The 17,279-nt window shown below is 46.5% G+C and overlaps 1 protein-coding gene across 3 annotated transcripts in view; it reads left to right on the plus strand.

Moving 5' to 3' along the window:
• Positions 1-17,279, plus strand: part of MYO18B (myosin XVIIIB) — a 249,548-nt gene that overhangs the window by 96,057 nt on the left and 136,212 nt on the right. For all 3 annotated transcript variants that reach the window (XR_006885372.1, XM_046640628.1, XM_046640629.1), the window contains exons 22-24: positions 9,650-9,715; positions 14,693-14,821; positions 16,648-16,791. Coding sequence is in view for 2 of the 3 variants with exons in the window: in XM_046640628.1 (XP_046496584.1) it covers positions 9,650-9,715; positions 14,693-14,821; positions 16,648-16,791 (339 nt within the window). In the remaining variant the exon portion in view is untranslated. The remainder of the gene's footprint in view (positions 1-9,649; positions 9,716-14,692; positions 14,822-16,647; positions 16,792-17,279) is intronic.

Consider the following 17,279-nt stretch of genomic DNA (forward strand, 5'->3'; position numbering starts at 1 on the left):
AGAGTGCCCGTGTGTGCCTGAGACATCAGCACTGGAATCCTCAGTGAGTCATGAGGCTAGAGAAGCAAACAGAGTCACAATAATTAGGTCCTTCTTGAGTCTTCTCTGCAGTAAGGGACACAGCATAGGCCACCTCCTGCAGACGGGGCAGCATCTTCTATGCGGCCCTCCTACCTCACCATGGGGAGGGGGCGTCAGACCCAGCTAGTGTGGTCCCCCACCCAGGGAGGGGGAAGCCCATTTTGGAAGCCGTGAAACTCTGCCTGGCTTGGTGCCGCCAACCACTCTATACCGATCTTCATTTAGCGTTCCTTAGCATCCTTGGTCCCCCGAAACTTGATCTCTGTTTGGAGCATCTGGAATGGAGCCGCTGTAAGGGTCTTGGACTCCTCTGTAGCTGAAAACAGCACCAAAGTGAGCTGTGGGGGAGTTTTCTGTGGGGAAAACGGGTGTAGCATATGGACGCATTTCTATTCTGGACGACTCAGCAGTTCTCTGTTGTAGCCAAACCGAAGCCACCTCCGTCCCCACGATGGAGGCCTCAGAAAATGGAAAATTACAAGGGGAAGAGCCTTGGTTGGGCGTTTTTGCTTCTTATTATTCTTTTTTTTTTTTATTTGCTCACAAATTTCATTTGCTGCAGCAGAGGATTTTGGTGGCGACAAAAGGAAACGTCATCCTGCCTCTTATGAAAAAGCTGATAAATATTCATTTGCTAGGCAACGTGATATGCCATGAATTATACATGGACACGTGCTCGGGGGGCAAACTGTCAGCCTCTGTGTGCAAAGCAGTTAAGACCTCAGGATTTAATAAGACAAGTGTGACAGCTAGAAAAGGTCAATATTGTCATTAGACACTAGACGGCAGCAGAGGGAATTCATTGTCAGGGTGTAAAATGGGCCACGGTGAGGTCCCCTGTGTGCCTAACATGTGGCGTCTAAACATTGGTTTTTCATATCAAGACTATTTCTCAAGACAGTATTCTCCTTTGGTGGTACCTGCTGGATATTTTGTGTTCCCGAAATAAAAATACCGCTATTTTTAGCAACTTTTAGGCTTTTAGCACATGCGTACAAACTCCCATCACAGCATATCATGCACGTTGTGATAAAGGTTACAGGTCGTTGATCTGAAACAGCCACCAAAAGAGAAAGCCCCCCCCCGTCTGGGGATTACCCCCATTTCACAGCAGAGGCCACTGAGGCTGTCACCACCCAGCTGGGTCGTGGTGGGGCTGGGATGTGAACTCAGGCTCTCAGATCCCTCAAACAGGGCTTTTTACTTTTTATTCTGGTAAAATACACAGAACGTAAAATTTCCCATCTTCACCATTTTCACATGTGCAGATCAGTCGCCTTAGGCACATTCACGTTGTTGTGCAACCATTACCACCAGCCCTCTCCAGAACTCTTTTCATGTCGCAAAACTGAAACTCTGTCCCCATTCAACACCAGCTCCCTGTCCCTTCCCCCACCCCCAGCTCCTGGCAGCCACCATTCTGCTGTCTCCTCCATGGATTTGACTCCTCTAGGTCTCTTCATGTAAGTAGAATCATATAGCGTTTGCCCCTTTGTGACTGGCTTATTTCACTTAACATAATGTGCTCAAGGTTCATCCATGTTGTAGCAGGTGTCAGAATCTCCTTCCTTTTTAAGGCTGCATAATATTCCATTGTATGCATATACCTCATTTTGTTTATCCATCCATCCATCAATGGACTTGGGTTGCTTCCAGCTTTTGCCTCTTGTAACAATTTGTCTATTGTTAGTTATAATAATGAATGATGCTGCCATGAACGTGGGTGTATAAATATATTTTCAATGCTCCGCTTTCCATTCTTTTGGGTGTACACCCAGAAGCGGAATGGCAGAATCATACAGTAATTCTATATCTAATTTTCTGAGGAACTGCCAAACGTTTTCCAGAGTGGCTGCACTATTTTACATTCCCACCAACAATGTTCAAAGGTTCTAATTTCTCCACATCCTTGCCAACATTTTTTATTCTCTGGTTTTTTTTTTTTTTTTGATGGTAGCCACCCTGATGGGTGCGAGGCGGCATCTCATGGTAGTTTTGACTCGCGTTTCCCTGATGATCATGATGTTGAGCAGCTTTAATGCCCACACAGCACTGTTGAATGGAAGCCCTTTGAGGACAGGCAGGGTGTTGGTGAGGTTCTGTACAGGACGTGCCATCCATGATATTAATTTAAAATAATTATTGAATTCACCCAACTTTAACCAAGTGCCTGCTGTGCGTCTGCTGTGCTAGGTGCCAGAGACACAAGAATGGACAGAACATAATCTCATGGGGGGAGAAAGACTAACACAAGCAATTCCCGTACCGAGGGATGGCTTTGGGACCCAGAGAACACCCCTAAAACTTTTGATATTTGCAGCAAGGGTGAGGGTGGGGCAGTCAGGGAAGACACCTCAGAGCAGTGACGATTGAGTTGAGACTGGGGGACAATTTGGAAGAATCAGGTAAGAGAAAGAGCACAGGCGTTCTCACTCAGGCTACAGCACTCCAGAGACCTGGAGTCACAAGGTCACATGGCTAGTTTAGTATAGCTGATGCCAAGTGCCAAGAAAAGGGGCTGAGGATGTTGGCAGGGGCTGGACCAGGGCTCCTTGTTAGCGGGGACAAAGAGTTGGGTTCTATCAGGCCGTCAGTGATGGTCCATTGAAATGTTATCTTCAGAAACATGGCATAGAAGACCTGACCTTTATTACTTGAGCTGGCTTAAGCAAAGTTATGAAGGAAGTCAAGTGCACTCTGCCCATTCTCTGCTCCTCTCTGGAGAGCAGTGTCCTCATGCTGACCTCCAGCTATTCAGGATGCTCCTGTCTCTTCTAGACACCCAGGCACATGCTCAGGTCTCCGGAAGGACACTATCTTCCCCCTTTAATCATCTTGGGTCCATTCCTCTCTCCCAGGTTATCCCATGTAGTTAAGAGTATGCCTTAACCTACAGTGAAACCCACCCAGAGTGACTAATCGTGGCATCTCAGACAGGTCCGTGGAGGAGCTCTTTCAGCTCATCTTGCATATGTCCCAGATTCTTCCCCTTCAGTCTCTCTACTGCTGAGGCTGCTCTCAGCAGTGTGAGGGAACCTTGGGCTCACCTCGCCCTCTTCTCCTCAGAATGTCTACAGTGTAGATTGATTGACTTTAGTCAACAAAATCTGTGTCCCTGGGGACTTGAGCTGAAGAACACAATTAAGGGCTGTCAATTCATCTTCTCAAAGGCAGCCATTCTTGTTGTGTCTCAAACCCTGGTGGACACTCCCAGTTTTCTCTGAATTTTGGCCGAGTCCCTTTCTGCTGGGAAGAAGCCCCTGTAAGCCCATGGCTGGGAGAGGGAGCTGTCCGCTCTCAGGGTGCTGAACGGCTATTCAGAGTCTCCCATGGCCTTAGCCCTCTGGAATTTTTTCATTATCATTTTCTTGCTCACCTTGCTGTCCTCCATTTTGAGTCTATTGTTTTAATAATTTTACCTGTTTTCCATTCACTGTTAACCAACCCAATTATGCGTGTGTATGTGTGTGTGAACACGCGTGCTTATTTGTTTGTTTGTTTATACAGTTTCTGCCCTGTGCTGGGCATTCTGTTTACAGTCTTGAGCATATCAAGTTCAATAACAGACGCCTAGTCCCCACCCTTATGGAATGTTTTGATCAGAGTATAAGTGAGAGGTTCAGTGATTAAAAGCATGTGATTTAGAGTCAGACAGACTTGAGTTCAAATCCTGGTTTCTGCTACCCCTCTTTCCATTCGTCCATGCCCCTTGATACCTGATAACTGTATGACCATGGGCAACATGTAATAGGACATAACAAAGTGCCTGGCACATAGTAGGTACCCAACAGATGGCAGCAGTTGGGCCATGGTGTGGGTTTCATGGAGGAAGTGCTGTGTTGGGTCATCATCCAATGCCACAGACACAGGTTCTCCATATCGCACAGCTCATTGAGGAGTGAGTTTTGGAAGCATTTCTCAGCCATGGCTCTTCATTATTTCTGGGGTCTCTCACCGCTTGTCTGCCGTGTTTAGCATACTATGGGATGTCAGACCATACGATTTTTGGGTATGTCCTTGTCGAACGTTGGAGAGACAGCTCTTTGCACAGTTCTAGGACACAAAGGAGCTCTGTTAGTGGAGGCATGAGCTGGGTTTCTCCCAGGTACATTCAAGGGCTCATCATTTGAGTCTGGAATGGTGGAGGCGAAGGGCGTGTCATCACTTGATAGTGTCGAAAAGGGGCTTATCACCTCAGAACCTGCAACACTTCTTAGTGTTTATTGAAACTCAGCATGTGCCAGGCATGATGTAAGCACTCCATGTGCATTATAATAGCTTCTTGGAAGTCTTTGTCTATTAAGTCCAAGATCTAAGCCGCAGAGGGTTTCTATTGACTGCTTTTTCTTGTTTCCTTGAGTATAGATCGCAATTCCACTTTCTTTGCACGTCTTGTAGTCTTTTTTCGACAACTGGACATTTTAGATAATATGTAACAACATCTCTTGATTCTGATCGTTTCCCACTTATTTAATAACTTATCTGGACTGGATTTATGGAGTCTGTCTCCCCCGTGGTGTGCGACTGCTGATCCCTCTGCTCAGTTTTTTATTCTTGTTTTTATTCCAAATTGTGGATTCTCAGGGGTTGCCCCTGTGTCAGCATAGCTTAGTGGTCAGCAGGAGTAGTGATCAAACACATTGGATCTGTGAGACCTGATTCTCATGGAGCCGTGAGTGGGTTGGGAAATGTGTTCAACGTCCAGGCATTTACAGTTGGGCCCCACTTTTTGCTTTCTGTTTGGCTCTTTCACATGTTTTCTGCCTGGGCACATGGCCTTATGTTTAAATAGGGAGATGTGGATAGCTAGGGCCCTCTCCCTCTCTCCTGTGCGTGCGTGTGTCCTTGAGTGTGTGTGAAGTCTTCCAGATTGTCAAGACCCGCTGTGGCTGTCCCTTGCTAACTTGTATCTCCTTGCTAACTTTCCAGCTAGTCCCTGGTCCTTGGCTTGCCCCAATCAGGATAACAACCTTAAACTAGCTGTGCCATTGACCTTCTGCATTTGTTTGTTTCCAAGATCACTATGGTTTCTGACAGTGATCCTGGGTGTGGGGTTTTTCTGTGCTTCACTCTATAAGTGAGCTCCTTCTGGCAGCAATGTTGCTGGTTTTCACAGCTTGCCTCACCCTGGTAGCACTGTGGCAGTAACAGAGCTCGGTGGGGACTGGAAGAATCCTAGTCAAGACTGCCATAAACTCCCACTGTTTTTTGCCTAAAGTTCAATAGTTTTTTTCCCTTCTTTCTTTCCTCCTTTCCTCTTTTCTTTCTTTCCTCTTTTCTTTCCTTTCTTTCTTCCCTCCCTCCTTCCTTCCTTCCTTTCTTTCTCTTACTGAGGTCACATTGATTTATAACACTATGTAAGTTTCAGGTGTACATCATTATATTTTTGGCTTCTGTATAGACTGCATTGTGCTCAGTACCAAAAGTCTAGTTTTTATCCACCACTCTACATATGTGCCCCTTTACCCCTTTCACCCTCCCCCACCTGCTTCCCCTCTGGTAACCACCAATCTGTTCTCCAGACCTGTGTTTGTTTGTTTGTTTATCTTGCACATATCCATGAAGCAATACGGTAATTGTCTTTTTCCATCTCAATTATTCCACTCAGCATAATACCTTCAAGGTCCACCCATGTTGTTGCAAATGGCACGATTTCATCTTTTTTATGGCTGAGTAGTATTCCATTTATATATACACCATATCTTCTTTACCCATTCATCCACTGATGGGTACTTGGGTTGCTTCTAAGTCTTGGCTATTGTGAATAACACTGCAATGAACATAGGTGTGCATGTATCTTTTGAATTAACATTTTTGCGTTCTTTGGATAAATATCCAGAGGTGGAATAGCTGGATCACATGGTAGTTCTATTTTTAATTTTTTGAGGAATCACCATACTGTTTTCTGTAGTGGCTGCACCAGTTTGCATTCCCACCAGCAGTGTATGAGGGTTCCTTTTTCTCCGCATCCTCTCAATACTTTTCTTGAATAAGTGCTTCTCAATTTGTTGTAGCCCACTTTCAGTTTCCAGAGTATTAAATTTGTTGCTTTTGAAATTTTTTTCCACTTTCATCATTTTTTTTCTTGGGGAGGGGATTTATCAAGTTCCTTGTTCCATCATCTAAAAGTCTCACTCCTACACGCTACTTTTGTGACCTCATTCAATCCCCAATATGTCCTTGTAGGATAGGCAGGATTACCCCATATTCTAGAATATGAGGATCAGAGAGGAAGAGTGGCTTGCTCAGGGTCACACAGCTGGTGAGTGGTGGAGCCGGACTGGATCTAAGCATCAGAGGGCTGAGGACAAGCTCAAGAATCTGATTCCTTAAGACTTGTTTCCTCCTCCATCACTTCTTAGCATGTGACCTTTGACAAGTCATTTCATCACACTGGACCTCACTTTCCTTCTCAGTAACGTAGGCATAAAATAGTACTTTTTGGAGAGGCTTGAAAATAAAATGAGTTATGGGTAAAGTACTGAGATGCTCAGACTCAAAAACACAAGAGAAAATTGTTTCCTTGGAGCAAAGTGGCCAACATTTTACTCAGCGTCCCATGCTGAGTAGGGAGAGGCATCAATTATCCAGACAATTCAGACGGAATAGCCGATTCCATAAAGACGTGGGACAAGGACAACATTTCTCATAGTCACCTGGATTCTTGCCCTGTCTTCCATCAACCAGCTGTGGGACAATGAATACATTATGTAGAAGCAAATTAAGTCACATATTTGACCTAAGCAAGTGACAATTTTATGTAGTTCGATCTAAGAGTGATATTGACGATGATAATGGTAATGGTAGTTAAGTGCAAAGTCACTTACAAAGTCTTTTTCACAAATTCTCAACTGCCTGACGCCTGTACGGTCTGGGTAGGGCATAGAATCACCATTTTGCAGGTGAAGAAAATGAGGGTCAGAAGTCCAGTTCAATGCCCGTAGCCACTCACTCACTCTATCCTTTGGACCTCAGCTTTCTGATCTGCAAAATGAGGTCAACAGAACAGAATGTCTCTGTTAGGACTAGTGTTCTTGGCTACACAGACATTTAAAGGCTTTAAGAAAACAAGGAGATGGAAACGAAGTCTCAGATATTGTGGGGGTTCGATGTGTGTTTTGGCCACGTTCAGAATGTACCTGAGAAATGGAATGGTCTGTGTTTTGTACCACCTCTACTAGGCTCTGACCACGACCGAGCGGTAGGAGTCACTCCAGGACATTAGGACTAGCTCATAATGTTTGTTCGGTCATTACGGTATGCCAGGTCCTATGTGAAGCACTTCACAAGCACAAACACAGAATCTTCTGAAATAGGTGCTGTTATCTCGCCTCATTTTTCCGAAGAGGAGCCTGCAGCTCCATGCAAAATGCTTGTCCAAGGTTGCAGAGGTCATGAGTGGTAAAACCAGGATCTCAACCCGTAGGCATCTAACTCCACATCCTGAATTTCCTCCCCAAACCTCGACTCTGGGTGTTAACTCCTAGGTAGACTTAGGAAAATTTCTTAGGCTGTAGGTTTCACTTATTTTTCATCCATCTATCTTATTTTCAGCCAATTTTTATTTTGTTTCCCTCTTGTTCAGAGAGAAAAGATGTTGTATTTTGGATATATTGGTTTTGTGCATTCTGCTGCCTGCAGCTCCCTGGGAACACTTTTGGCTAAAATGTAATAAGCAAAACCATTGAATCTTTGGAGGGTGTTGTGGAATGTTCTTCGAAGAGGCCAGAGGAGGAGACTTCCTCCCACATTACAGTCTTGGACTAGACTTTTAATAAGCTTTTTTTCTTCTTCTTTTTTTGTATCTTAGGAAGTTTTCTGTGATACTGATGACCCATGGAATTGAAACTCATCTACGAAATTACTCCAATCTCAATACCTTTTGCTTCTTCAGTGTTGCAATTACTTTTCTGACAGTTTATTCTGAAAATAGACTTTGTGATTTTCAGTGAATGGAAGGTCCACGAGGGGTGGTGTGGAGGTGGAAGGAGAGGAATTGGCAGTCACAAAGGAACTGGGCGACCTGCATTTATCTGAGGGTACAAGTCTCTGGCAGGGTTGTTTTAGAGCTGAGCTGCAGGGCGATATGAAAAGAGGAAAATTCCATTAAATGGCTGATGGTTTGGCCAGTGCTGCATCCAGGAGTCTCTCTGAGTGAATTTGTTCCTTCTGCATGGAGCTGCCTTTCTCCTCTCTACCCTTTACCCCCATTGGATGTCTCTTGTTCGGGTAGTCATTTATTTAGTCATTCTATTTATTGAGCTCCTACTGTATGCACAAAATAGTACCAGGTGCAGCAGAGGAAATAAGAGATGAGTTAAACACAGGCTCTTGCTTCATCATCTAGGTCAGGCACAGAAGGTTAATGGCCATGTCATTTATTCAGCAAATATTTGAGAGAGGGAGGTAGTCGCTGGCAAGTACAATGAGAGAAGGACAGAGTACTGGGGAAGCTGTCCCAGAGGACTTTAGTGACACACTGGGTGAATTGCCTCATGCCCTAGGGTCCTCTGGAGCCATCCTGGGCGTGGGAAGCAGTTCAAGATATCGATGTTGCGATGTGGCCCAGCAGACCTTGATTCGAACCGGGCTCTGCCCATGTGCAACTTATAACCTTGGAACAACGTCTTCACTTATTTTTTTTTAATTGTGGTAAATATATATAACATAAAATTTACCATTTTAACCATTTTTAAGTATGCAATTAAGTGGTATTAAGCACATTCACGTTGTTGTGCAACCATCACCGCCATTCATCTCCAGAACTCTTTTCATCTTGCAAAATTGAAACTCTGCCCCCAATAGACACTAACTGCCCCTTCCCTTCCCCTCAGCTCCTGGCCACCACCATTCTGCTTTCTTCTCTATGAATCTGACTCCTTTAGGGACCTCATAAAAGTGGAATCATACAGTATTGTTCCTTTTGTACCTGGCTTATTGCACTTAACATGGTGTCCGCAAGGCTCATCCATGTCATAGCACATGTCAGAATTTCCCTCCCTTTTAAAGCTGATTAATGTGTCATGCGTATATACACCACGTTTTGTTTATCCACTCATCAGTTGAATGGTTGGGTTGCTTCCACCTTCTGGCTGTTGTGAATAGTGCTGCGATGAACGTGGCTGTGCAAACACCTGTTCAAGCCCCTACTTTCACTTCTTTTGGGTTTATACCCAGGAGTGGAATTGCAGGATCATATGGTAGTTGTATGTTTAATTTTTTTAGGGACCGCTATACTGTTTTCCAGAGCAGACACATCCTTCATTTAGTTTTGTATCTTTGGTTTTCTCTTTTATAAAATGGGCGTGGTAGTATGGTTGCTATGAGGGTTAAATAAGGTGGCGTCTCTGAAGGTCCCAGCAAGTGGATGGCACACATTAGGTGCTCAATATATGCTCATCTTCTGCACTCACCTGGGTGAGCCAGGGCTCTGTTATCCAAAGCTCACAGACACATGGGATTGTCCTCTCTCTCGTGATGCACCAGCCATCCAGCCAACCTGACCTTCCTCTTTGAGAATCTCCCACCTTTAATCTCTCTTCTCCTCTGACTTTTCTTTTCTTCCCAGGCTGTGGAGGAGCTCCTGCAGACCCTGGATCTGGAGAAGAAGGCAGTGGCCGTGGGGCACAGCCAAGTATGTAGTGCACTTTTTTTTCCTTTTTTTTTCTTTTGGTGAGGAAGATTGGCCCCGAGTTAACACCTGTGCCCATCTTCCTCTATTTTGTGTGGGATCCCACGACAGCATGACTTGATGAGCGGTGTGTAGGTCCATGTCTGGGACCCGAACCAGCAAACCCCGGGCTGCTGAAGTGAAGTACACGAACTTAACCACTACACCACCGGGGCGGCCCCCATGTAGTGCTTCTTTCTTAGGCTGTTCTGCCCACCACACCAGGGACCCAGATGAGACCCGATTTGTGTCCTACCTCAGTGTCTGTTACCTCTGAGAATCTCCTTATCATGAAACTGAAATCAGGGCTAACGATTTTCTGCCCCATGTATCTTAACAAGGTCGTGAAGATAAAATGTTATAATGTGGGAGGAAATAACATCGGGAAATATCATTTTTTAGAGGCCCCCTCCCAGGACCTCAGTGTTCTGCAAGAGTTAACCTTCTGGACCTCAGTAGGACTTTCTGAGCCTCAGAAAGAGCTGCCATAAAACCTGAGAAGAAACGCTCGTCCTCTCTCAGAGCCTTGTAACTTTTACTTTGCAACGAACTGTAACGCAACTGCAGGCCTAGCTGATTTGCGGCAGTGAGTGGAAAGAAAGGGCTTGGGAAGAAAATACAGGACTTTAGAGTTGAAAGAAATAGCTTTTGACAAACTGGTGTTGAGCCAAAAGCTCTTCCAAAAATGTTTAAACATTTAGAGAAGAGTTCCACAGAGCCCTCATATGCTCACATTTAAAGTTTTCAAGAGGGAAAATACAGTTTTTAGGGCTTGCCAAACTATTTGACCATGGGACTCCCACCCTTTTGCTTTTGTGGAAGATGCTTTACTGCCTCCCAGAACGAGTGTTCCACAGGTTAGAGTTTGGGAAGTGGGGTACAGAGATTGTAAACTCAAGGACCAGATGGTGGACAGGGGAGAAGGGACAAAGTTTAGAAATGCAAACTGGAGAGAGAATAGACCAAAGGAAAAACAGCTCCATCCGTCTCCCCACATAATTATATAGTGATTAACGTCAACCAATAAACCTTTGTTGATTGCCTTCTACCTCCGGGTGCTGTGAAAGGTGCTGGGGAAGGGCTCTGGTCTCCAGAAGCCCACTGTAGTGACATTATTGTCCATTAGTACCTCTTGGAACCCCAAGGAGCCTGCCCCATCACACTTCCATCTCTGGAGGGCTCACAACCATTTACACTCATCGCTGCCCCATAGACACACTGGGCTCTCCCTGCAGACTTCTTGGTCCTGCTGAAGCATATGGTTGAAGCTGTTAGCCTGCTGGGATTTCAACCTGATTTATCCAGCTGGGAGTTGTCAGCAACTGGACCTTTGCAGACCTTTCCAGTAGAGAGAATAAACCTGTCGGTTACTGGGCTCCCACCAGGAGCCAGGGCTACGCTAGGCAACTTCATACATTGGTTCTCTTTCTCCCCTCACAATCTCCTGGGAGATAATTAGTATATTCCTTCTCTACAGATGAGGAAGCTGTGCCTCTGGGAAGTAAGCTCCCTTTCAAGGTCTTATAGGTAGCTAGGTACAGGTACAGCTCCTATGAAAACCGGTATCGATCCAGGGATCTTTTCAATACACTGTGGGTTCTATTATTTATTAATGGAAACATATGATACGTTCTTTACGCATGGGTTGTTATGATCCAGAATCAGAGAAATTATTCTTCGGCTCCAAGAGCTTCATCCTTCTAGACTAGCGGTTCTCAAAGTATGGTCCCTGGACCAGCAGCATCTGCATCCCTGGAGAGCTTGCTAGAAAAATAAACTCTCAGGCACCACCCCAGACCTGGTGAATCTGACATTCTGGGGGAGGGACCCAGCAGTCCGGGCTGTAACAAGCCCTTAGGGGATTCCAGGGCACGCTCAAGTTTGAGAACCACTGGTCTAGATAAGTACTCAGTTAGTTCATGAATGCAAAAGTCAGTGCTTATGATCCCAGGAGCTATTGTCCCGGGAGCTATTGGAGAGCAAGGAAAAAAACAGAGGAAGACAAGAAATCGCTAGGCACAGTTTCACAGTGGCAGGCCAAGAAGTCTATAAGCACAAACATCCCAATAGTAAAACAGTGTTTTTATTGAGTAATACTTGGTGTTCACTAAGAAACCGTTAAGAGCAAATTAAGGTCAATGTATCCTTTTGGAAGCCAGGCTAGACTGAGATCTCTAAGGGCAAATGCAACATGTATATATATATATATATCTCACAGGATTTAACCCTTAATAGGTGGGAAGGTTACAAAGTAGAGAAGAGAAAAGGCTGCCCTGGTCCACACCCAGGCTCCAGCACTTCCTAACTGAGTGCATCCTGAGTGAGTGATTTAGCCTCTCTGAACCTCAGTTTTCTCATCTGTAAAATGGGGCCACTGCTTTCTACCTCCCACATTGGCCGTGGGAATCAGTAACTTGCCATTTAACCGGGGTTGGCTGTCATTACTTGTCGAAAACATTTGTCAGTGGGGCAAGATGCTTATCAAATCTGATAACATTTTAGTGTCTAAAGAATTGAACTCCTTTAATCTGGAAAATTACTAAGAGGAGAGAGCTAATTCCTCAGCAGGACCAGATATAGGAGCTGTCACTGTATCAGAGTTTTAAACCTTGGCCTTCGGCATTTTTTAGTGGAAAAAGAGCTTGCATAGCAGTGGGCCCCCTAGATTCCTGAAAGATGGGGGTGTCGGGGTGTTACACTCTGCTTGGGTTCGATAAGCAGCTGGACCCATGAAAAGCGACTAATTTAGATTTTCCTTTGTGATTCTCAGTGCCTTATCTAGGCCTGTGACTAGGGCCATGACATTTATGAAAAAAGTGGGATTCCACACACGGTCGGCCTTCTGATCAGCAATACGCTCTTAAAAGGGGGGGAAAAAAAGCAGGATAAGACTCCGCAGAGGCGATGACTTATTCCAGTTCTGTGTATGGTCGTTTCCAATTATCTTTTTAATGAAAGCTTCATACTTAATCAATAGCGGTTTGGGCAGCCCCCACCGCCTTTTGTAATGTATGAACTAGCGCTGTCATCACTTTGATCATTGATTTTTTTTTCATGGCAGCTTTTGGGACTCACCAGCTTGTGAAATTAATATAGTCATTATTGAGGCCATCTGATAGGTAATGAGTCAATCATGTCATTATTTCAATGAGGCTAATTGTCTTGGTGGCCCTGGCTCATAGGAAGTGTTCTGTAAAGCGATGGAGGGTTACGAAACAGAATTAGCACCGATTGGGTGTGCTAATTTTCATTTTCCCATCGAGAAAGGGTTTACTGTGGGACCAGTGCAGTGGTCTCCATTACAGAAAATCGGTTTAGGGGCATGGAGAATAGACCTTTTGTCTCACCTAGAATCAAATTGCAATTCAACCGCAAACTTCATGCATCTGTATCATAATGAACCAGGAAATGAAGCCACATGTTGACACGGAGAATGGGGGCAGGACATGAACTCACGGTTTTGGGTTCAAGTCTTAGGTTTGTCAATCCCCAGCCATATGAACTGGAGTCACTTACACAGCCTCCCAGCGCCAATGGATTCCTCAGAGGGTTGTCTGGAGTTTTAAAGTGAGACACAGGAGGAAGAGCTTTGAAAAATGCAGCTGGCATACAAATGTCAATTACCTTTGGTGATAATTACAGTCTTGTCTGGAGTCAGGTAGAAGGAGATAAATCCTGGTATTGCCATTTGCTAGTGGAGGATTGTGGGAAATGCCTTTTTTTAGCCTTGGTTTATCCTGCTGTAAAATGGGGGCATCTTAATAGCGACCACAGAGGATTGTGCATGTAAAGGGCTTTAGCTGTGTATCAGGTGGTTAGTTCAGATCCAAAACGCAGTAAGGCCTCCGTAAAATGTTGGCCATTAATCGATAACGTCAGCGATTCCTTGATAACATCACTGATTAAGATGGAGCTACCCAGTGCCTCCAGAGAGAGGCATCTTTGGGGTTATAAGCCACATCTGGCAAAGAGACTCCCAGGGCTGTTTATAGAAATAAGCAGCATAAAGTCTTCTGAAAAGCATCGCTTCTCCTATCACTGACTCGGATCCCACGGCTAGAGCATCTTTCCTTTGCCTCTGGGGAGGCGAGAACAACACAGCTCCCCGACCACGTTGGCGGGAGGAGGCCAGACCCCAAAGCTTCACGGGCTCTCGGAAAACCCTCCTGTCTGCCCTGCAGTCTGTTCGAAGGCAGCCCTGCGGGGTGCCCGAGGAGGCATTGATCACTCTGCTGCAGAGGCCTCATCCATTATTGACGAGCCAAGGCCTGGAAATTGTGGACCTCAAGCTGTTTTCTGCTAGATGCCTGAGCCCCTTCTGTGGGTGGCACGAGCCTGGCCCCGTCCTCTCCTGACTGAGGAGGGCTGCCCTCACCTCCCCCACATTCTCTGCCTCTCCTTCTAAGGCAAGACCCAGTATTTCTGGGGCACAGCTTCCCTCAGATGGCGGGTGACACATATCAAAGAGAATGCACATCCCAGGCCTGACACAAAAGCCCACTGGCTCATACTTTCCTGGCGTGAGGCCTCAGAATCTGCATTGACGACCCCCCCCCCCAGGTGATTCTAGTACACAGAGCAGTTTCGACAGGTCTGTCCTAGCAGTGGTTCTCAAAGGAATGTGTGTGGATCCCCTGGGGATCGTGTTGAAATGCTGGCTCTGATCCGGCAGGTCTGGGGTAGGGTCCCAGCTTCTGCATCTCTGGGTGGCCACGATGCTGCTGGCGTGTGGACCACACCGTGCATATCCAGGGGCTGGAAGAAGGGAGGGAGGAGCAGTCAGAGACAAGATGCTTTGATAATTCAGACCCTCAGTTAAGGGCATCTCCTAACAAACATTTCAGGCGGATACAAGAAAACTGGGGTCTGAGTGGCAACCGCCTCCCACTTCAGACAGTCTGATGCGGCGGCGAAGTCACCTGCAGCCTTCTCTCCTTCCAGGTCTTCCTCAAGGCGGGCGTGGTCTCCAGGCTTGAGAAACAGCGAGAGAAGATGCTGATTCATAGCATCGTTTTTTTCCAGGCGACTTGCAAGGGCTTTCTGTCTCGCCAGGAATTCAAGAAGCTGAAGGTATGGAGGTCGGCCTGCCTCGTGAGCCTGGCAGAGGAGTGAGATCCTGGGAAAGCAGCTCTCTTGCTGGTCCAGGGGCTGGAATCCCGCGCTTCTCACTCTCGTGCGTGAATCTGCTGCGGGATAATGTTAACGCGCAGATTCTGATCTGATGGATCCAGGGCGGGCACGGGAGTTTGCGTGTGTCCCATGACGGTGCCAGTGATGCTGGTCCACGAGCCACTCTGAGCGGTGAGACTCAAGTGATGCTTTGCAAGATGCTGTGATTGTTTCCAGGATGTTGACAGCAAGTTACCAATGATGTTGGCCTCAATCTAGATATCCAGGAGCTTGTCCAAGCCCTCCTGGGTCGGTTCATGGTTTCAACCTGTCCCATCTCTGGAAAACTTGGCTTTCAGGGGTCAGCAGATGGGGGATGGTCAGGACCCAGCCACAGAGGCCTTTGGGACTAAAGGGCAAGCTTAGCGTCTACAGTTGTGACCCATCCTGGGCCACCATCCTCGGAGCTCTCTGGAGACTGAATTTCCTCTCTGTAGCCTGAAAATGGAGAGAAGGCAGCGCAGGTTTGGAGACAAACAAGACCTGTGCTCGAATCCCACCCCCACTGCTTAGAAGCTGGGCGAAGGGAAAATGAGATAAAGGGCACTTAGTATGCAATGAGGCACATAGTAACTGCTCAATAAATACTCAGTACTATTACCTTAGTATTGTCACTGTTAATTAGTACTACTAGCCTGAAGTCTCATTACATGGGCCTCCAGCTTATGTGAATTTGTAAAGTCAAGTACATGCGCTTGGCAAAGCAGAAAAAAGCAAGAGCCTGGATAATTCAAGTATTGTGGGCAATCCCACTGGCCCTGCCCTCGAGGACCTTATGCCCTTGGAGTAGAGGGTAATTATGAGCCTGGGCTCTGTCTGCAGCTGGACTGCGTGGGCTCAAATCCCAACTCTGCCGCTGAGAACCTGTGTGACACTAGGCACGTGACTTTAACCTCTCTGTGCCTCAGTTTCCCCATTGGTAAAATGGAGATAATAATAACAACCCCCTTCACGGGTTGTCGTGAGGATTGAGCTAAAGTGGGTGAGATGCTCGGGGCAGTTCCTGGCCCGCGGGAAGCACCACACCAGCTGTACAAGTATTGGCCGTTGTAACGGTGATGACGGGAAAGGATCTTCTGGCGCGTAAGTCAGCAAGAGTCTCACCTACAAAAGAATGAATTAGGTCAGCGGCTCCCCAAGTGTGGTCCCCGGACCAGCAGCCTTCGCATCAACTGGGGACTTGTTAGTAGCGCAAATTCTCGGGCCCCGCCCCGGCCTTGCTGAATCGGACCCTCAGGGGGTGGAGCCCGGCCCTCTGTGTTTTAACAAGTCTCCAGGTAATTCTGATGCACACAAGTGTGAGAAGCACGGAATTCCTGTTTAAACACACTTAAAATGAGATCTATCCTTAAATATCAACTCACAACGCAATCATGGCCATCGATTGTTGTGGGCAATTTCAGGGATTTTCAAAGATAGATTCTGCCTAGCACAGTGACTTTTGAATGTAATCCCTCTATAAGATGTGACCCTCTTGCGTAATATTTTACACTCCTTGTCCTGTTATTATTATTAGGTCATGCGAGATTCAATTGTGGCTTAATTCCTGATCCTAAGAACCTGACTCCATGAAAGGAAGCTTTTTTTTTTAAAGTTACCCAGTCCCTTCCACTAGGATATAAACCCATTTCCCCCATCCTTTTGGCCACCGTCTGCCTCCTGTCTTTCCTTTCTCTTCACCTGGGTTGGGAAGGACCCCTCAAATCTCCACTCTCCTTCCCCTGCAGATTCACCGACTGGCCGCACAGCGCATCCAGAAGAACATGGCTGTGTTCCTGGCGGTCAAGGACTGGCCGTGGTGGAAGCTGCTGGGTTCCCTGAGGCCCCGGCTGAGTACCGCCATCGGGGATGAGCAGCTCCATGCCAAGGAGGTCGGTCCATGCGGCAGGCAGGGTGCTGCGTGCTTCTCCCTCCCTCCGATCCCATCTTAGCCCTTGTGTCCACACCCAGTGCCCCCACCCCGGAAAATTCTTGATCTGAGAATGCTCTGCCCAGCAGCTCTCCCTGCCATTTCTAAATATCTCTTCTCCCCTGAACACAGACCACCCGCCATCCCGTGCCCAGCTCCCTTCTAGGCTCATGGGGGCTGGTCGGATGCAGCACGACCCCCCAGGGAACATGATCACTTACTGCTCATCCCATGAGACCCCTGGTGGACCTTTGAGTCCTTTACCCTCTTACCTCTCAGAGAACTCTCCCCTGACTGTCCCTTCCACCCCGTTTCCGTCCACCTTTGATAGGTAACCGTTTTGACTGATTTCTGGTTTATCCCACCTCTTGTTTCTTTTTGCAAAATACAGCACATACACACACTCTTCGTTCCCTTCTTTCTTACACAAAAGCTAGCATACTGTATTTA

Source organism: Equus quagga, chromosome 15 (genome assembly GCF_021613505.1).
Source record: "Equus quagga isolate Etosha38 chromosome 15, UCLA_HA_Equagga_1.0, whole genome shotgun sequence".
NCBI lineage: Eukaryota > Metazoa > Chordata > Mammalia > Perissodactyla > Equidae > Equus > Equus quagga.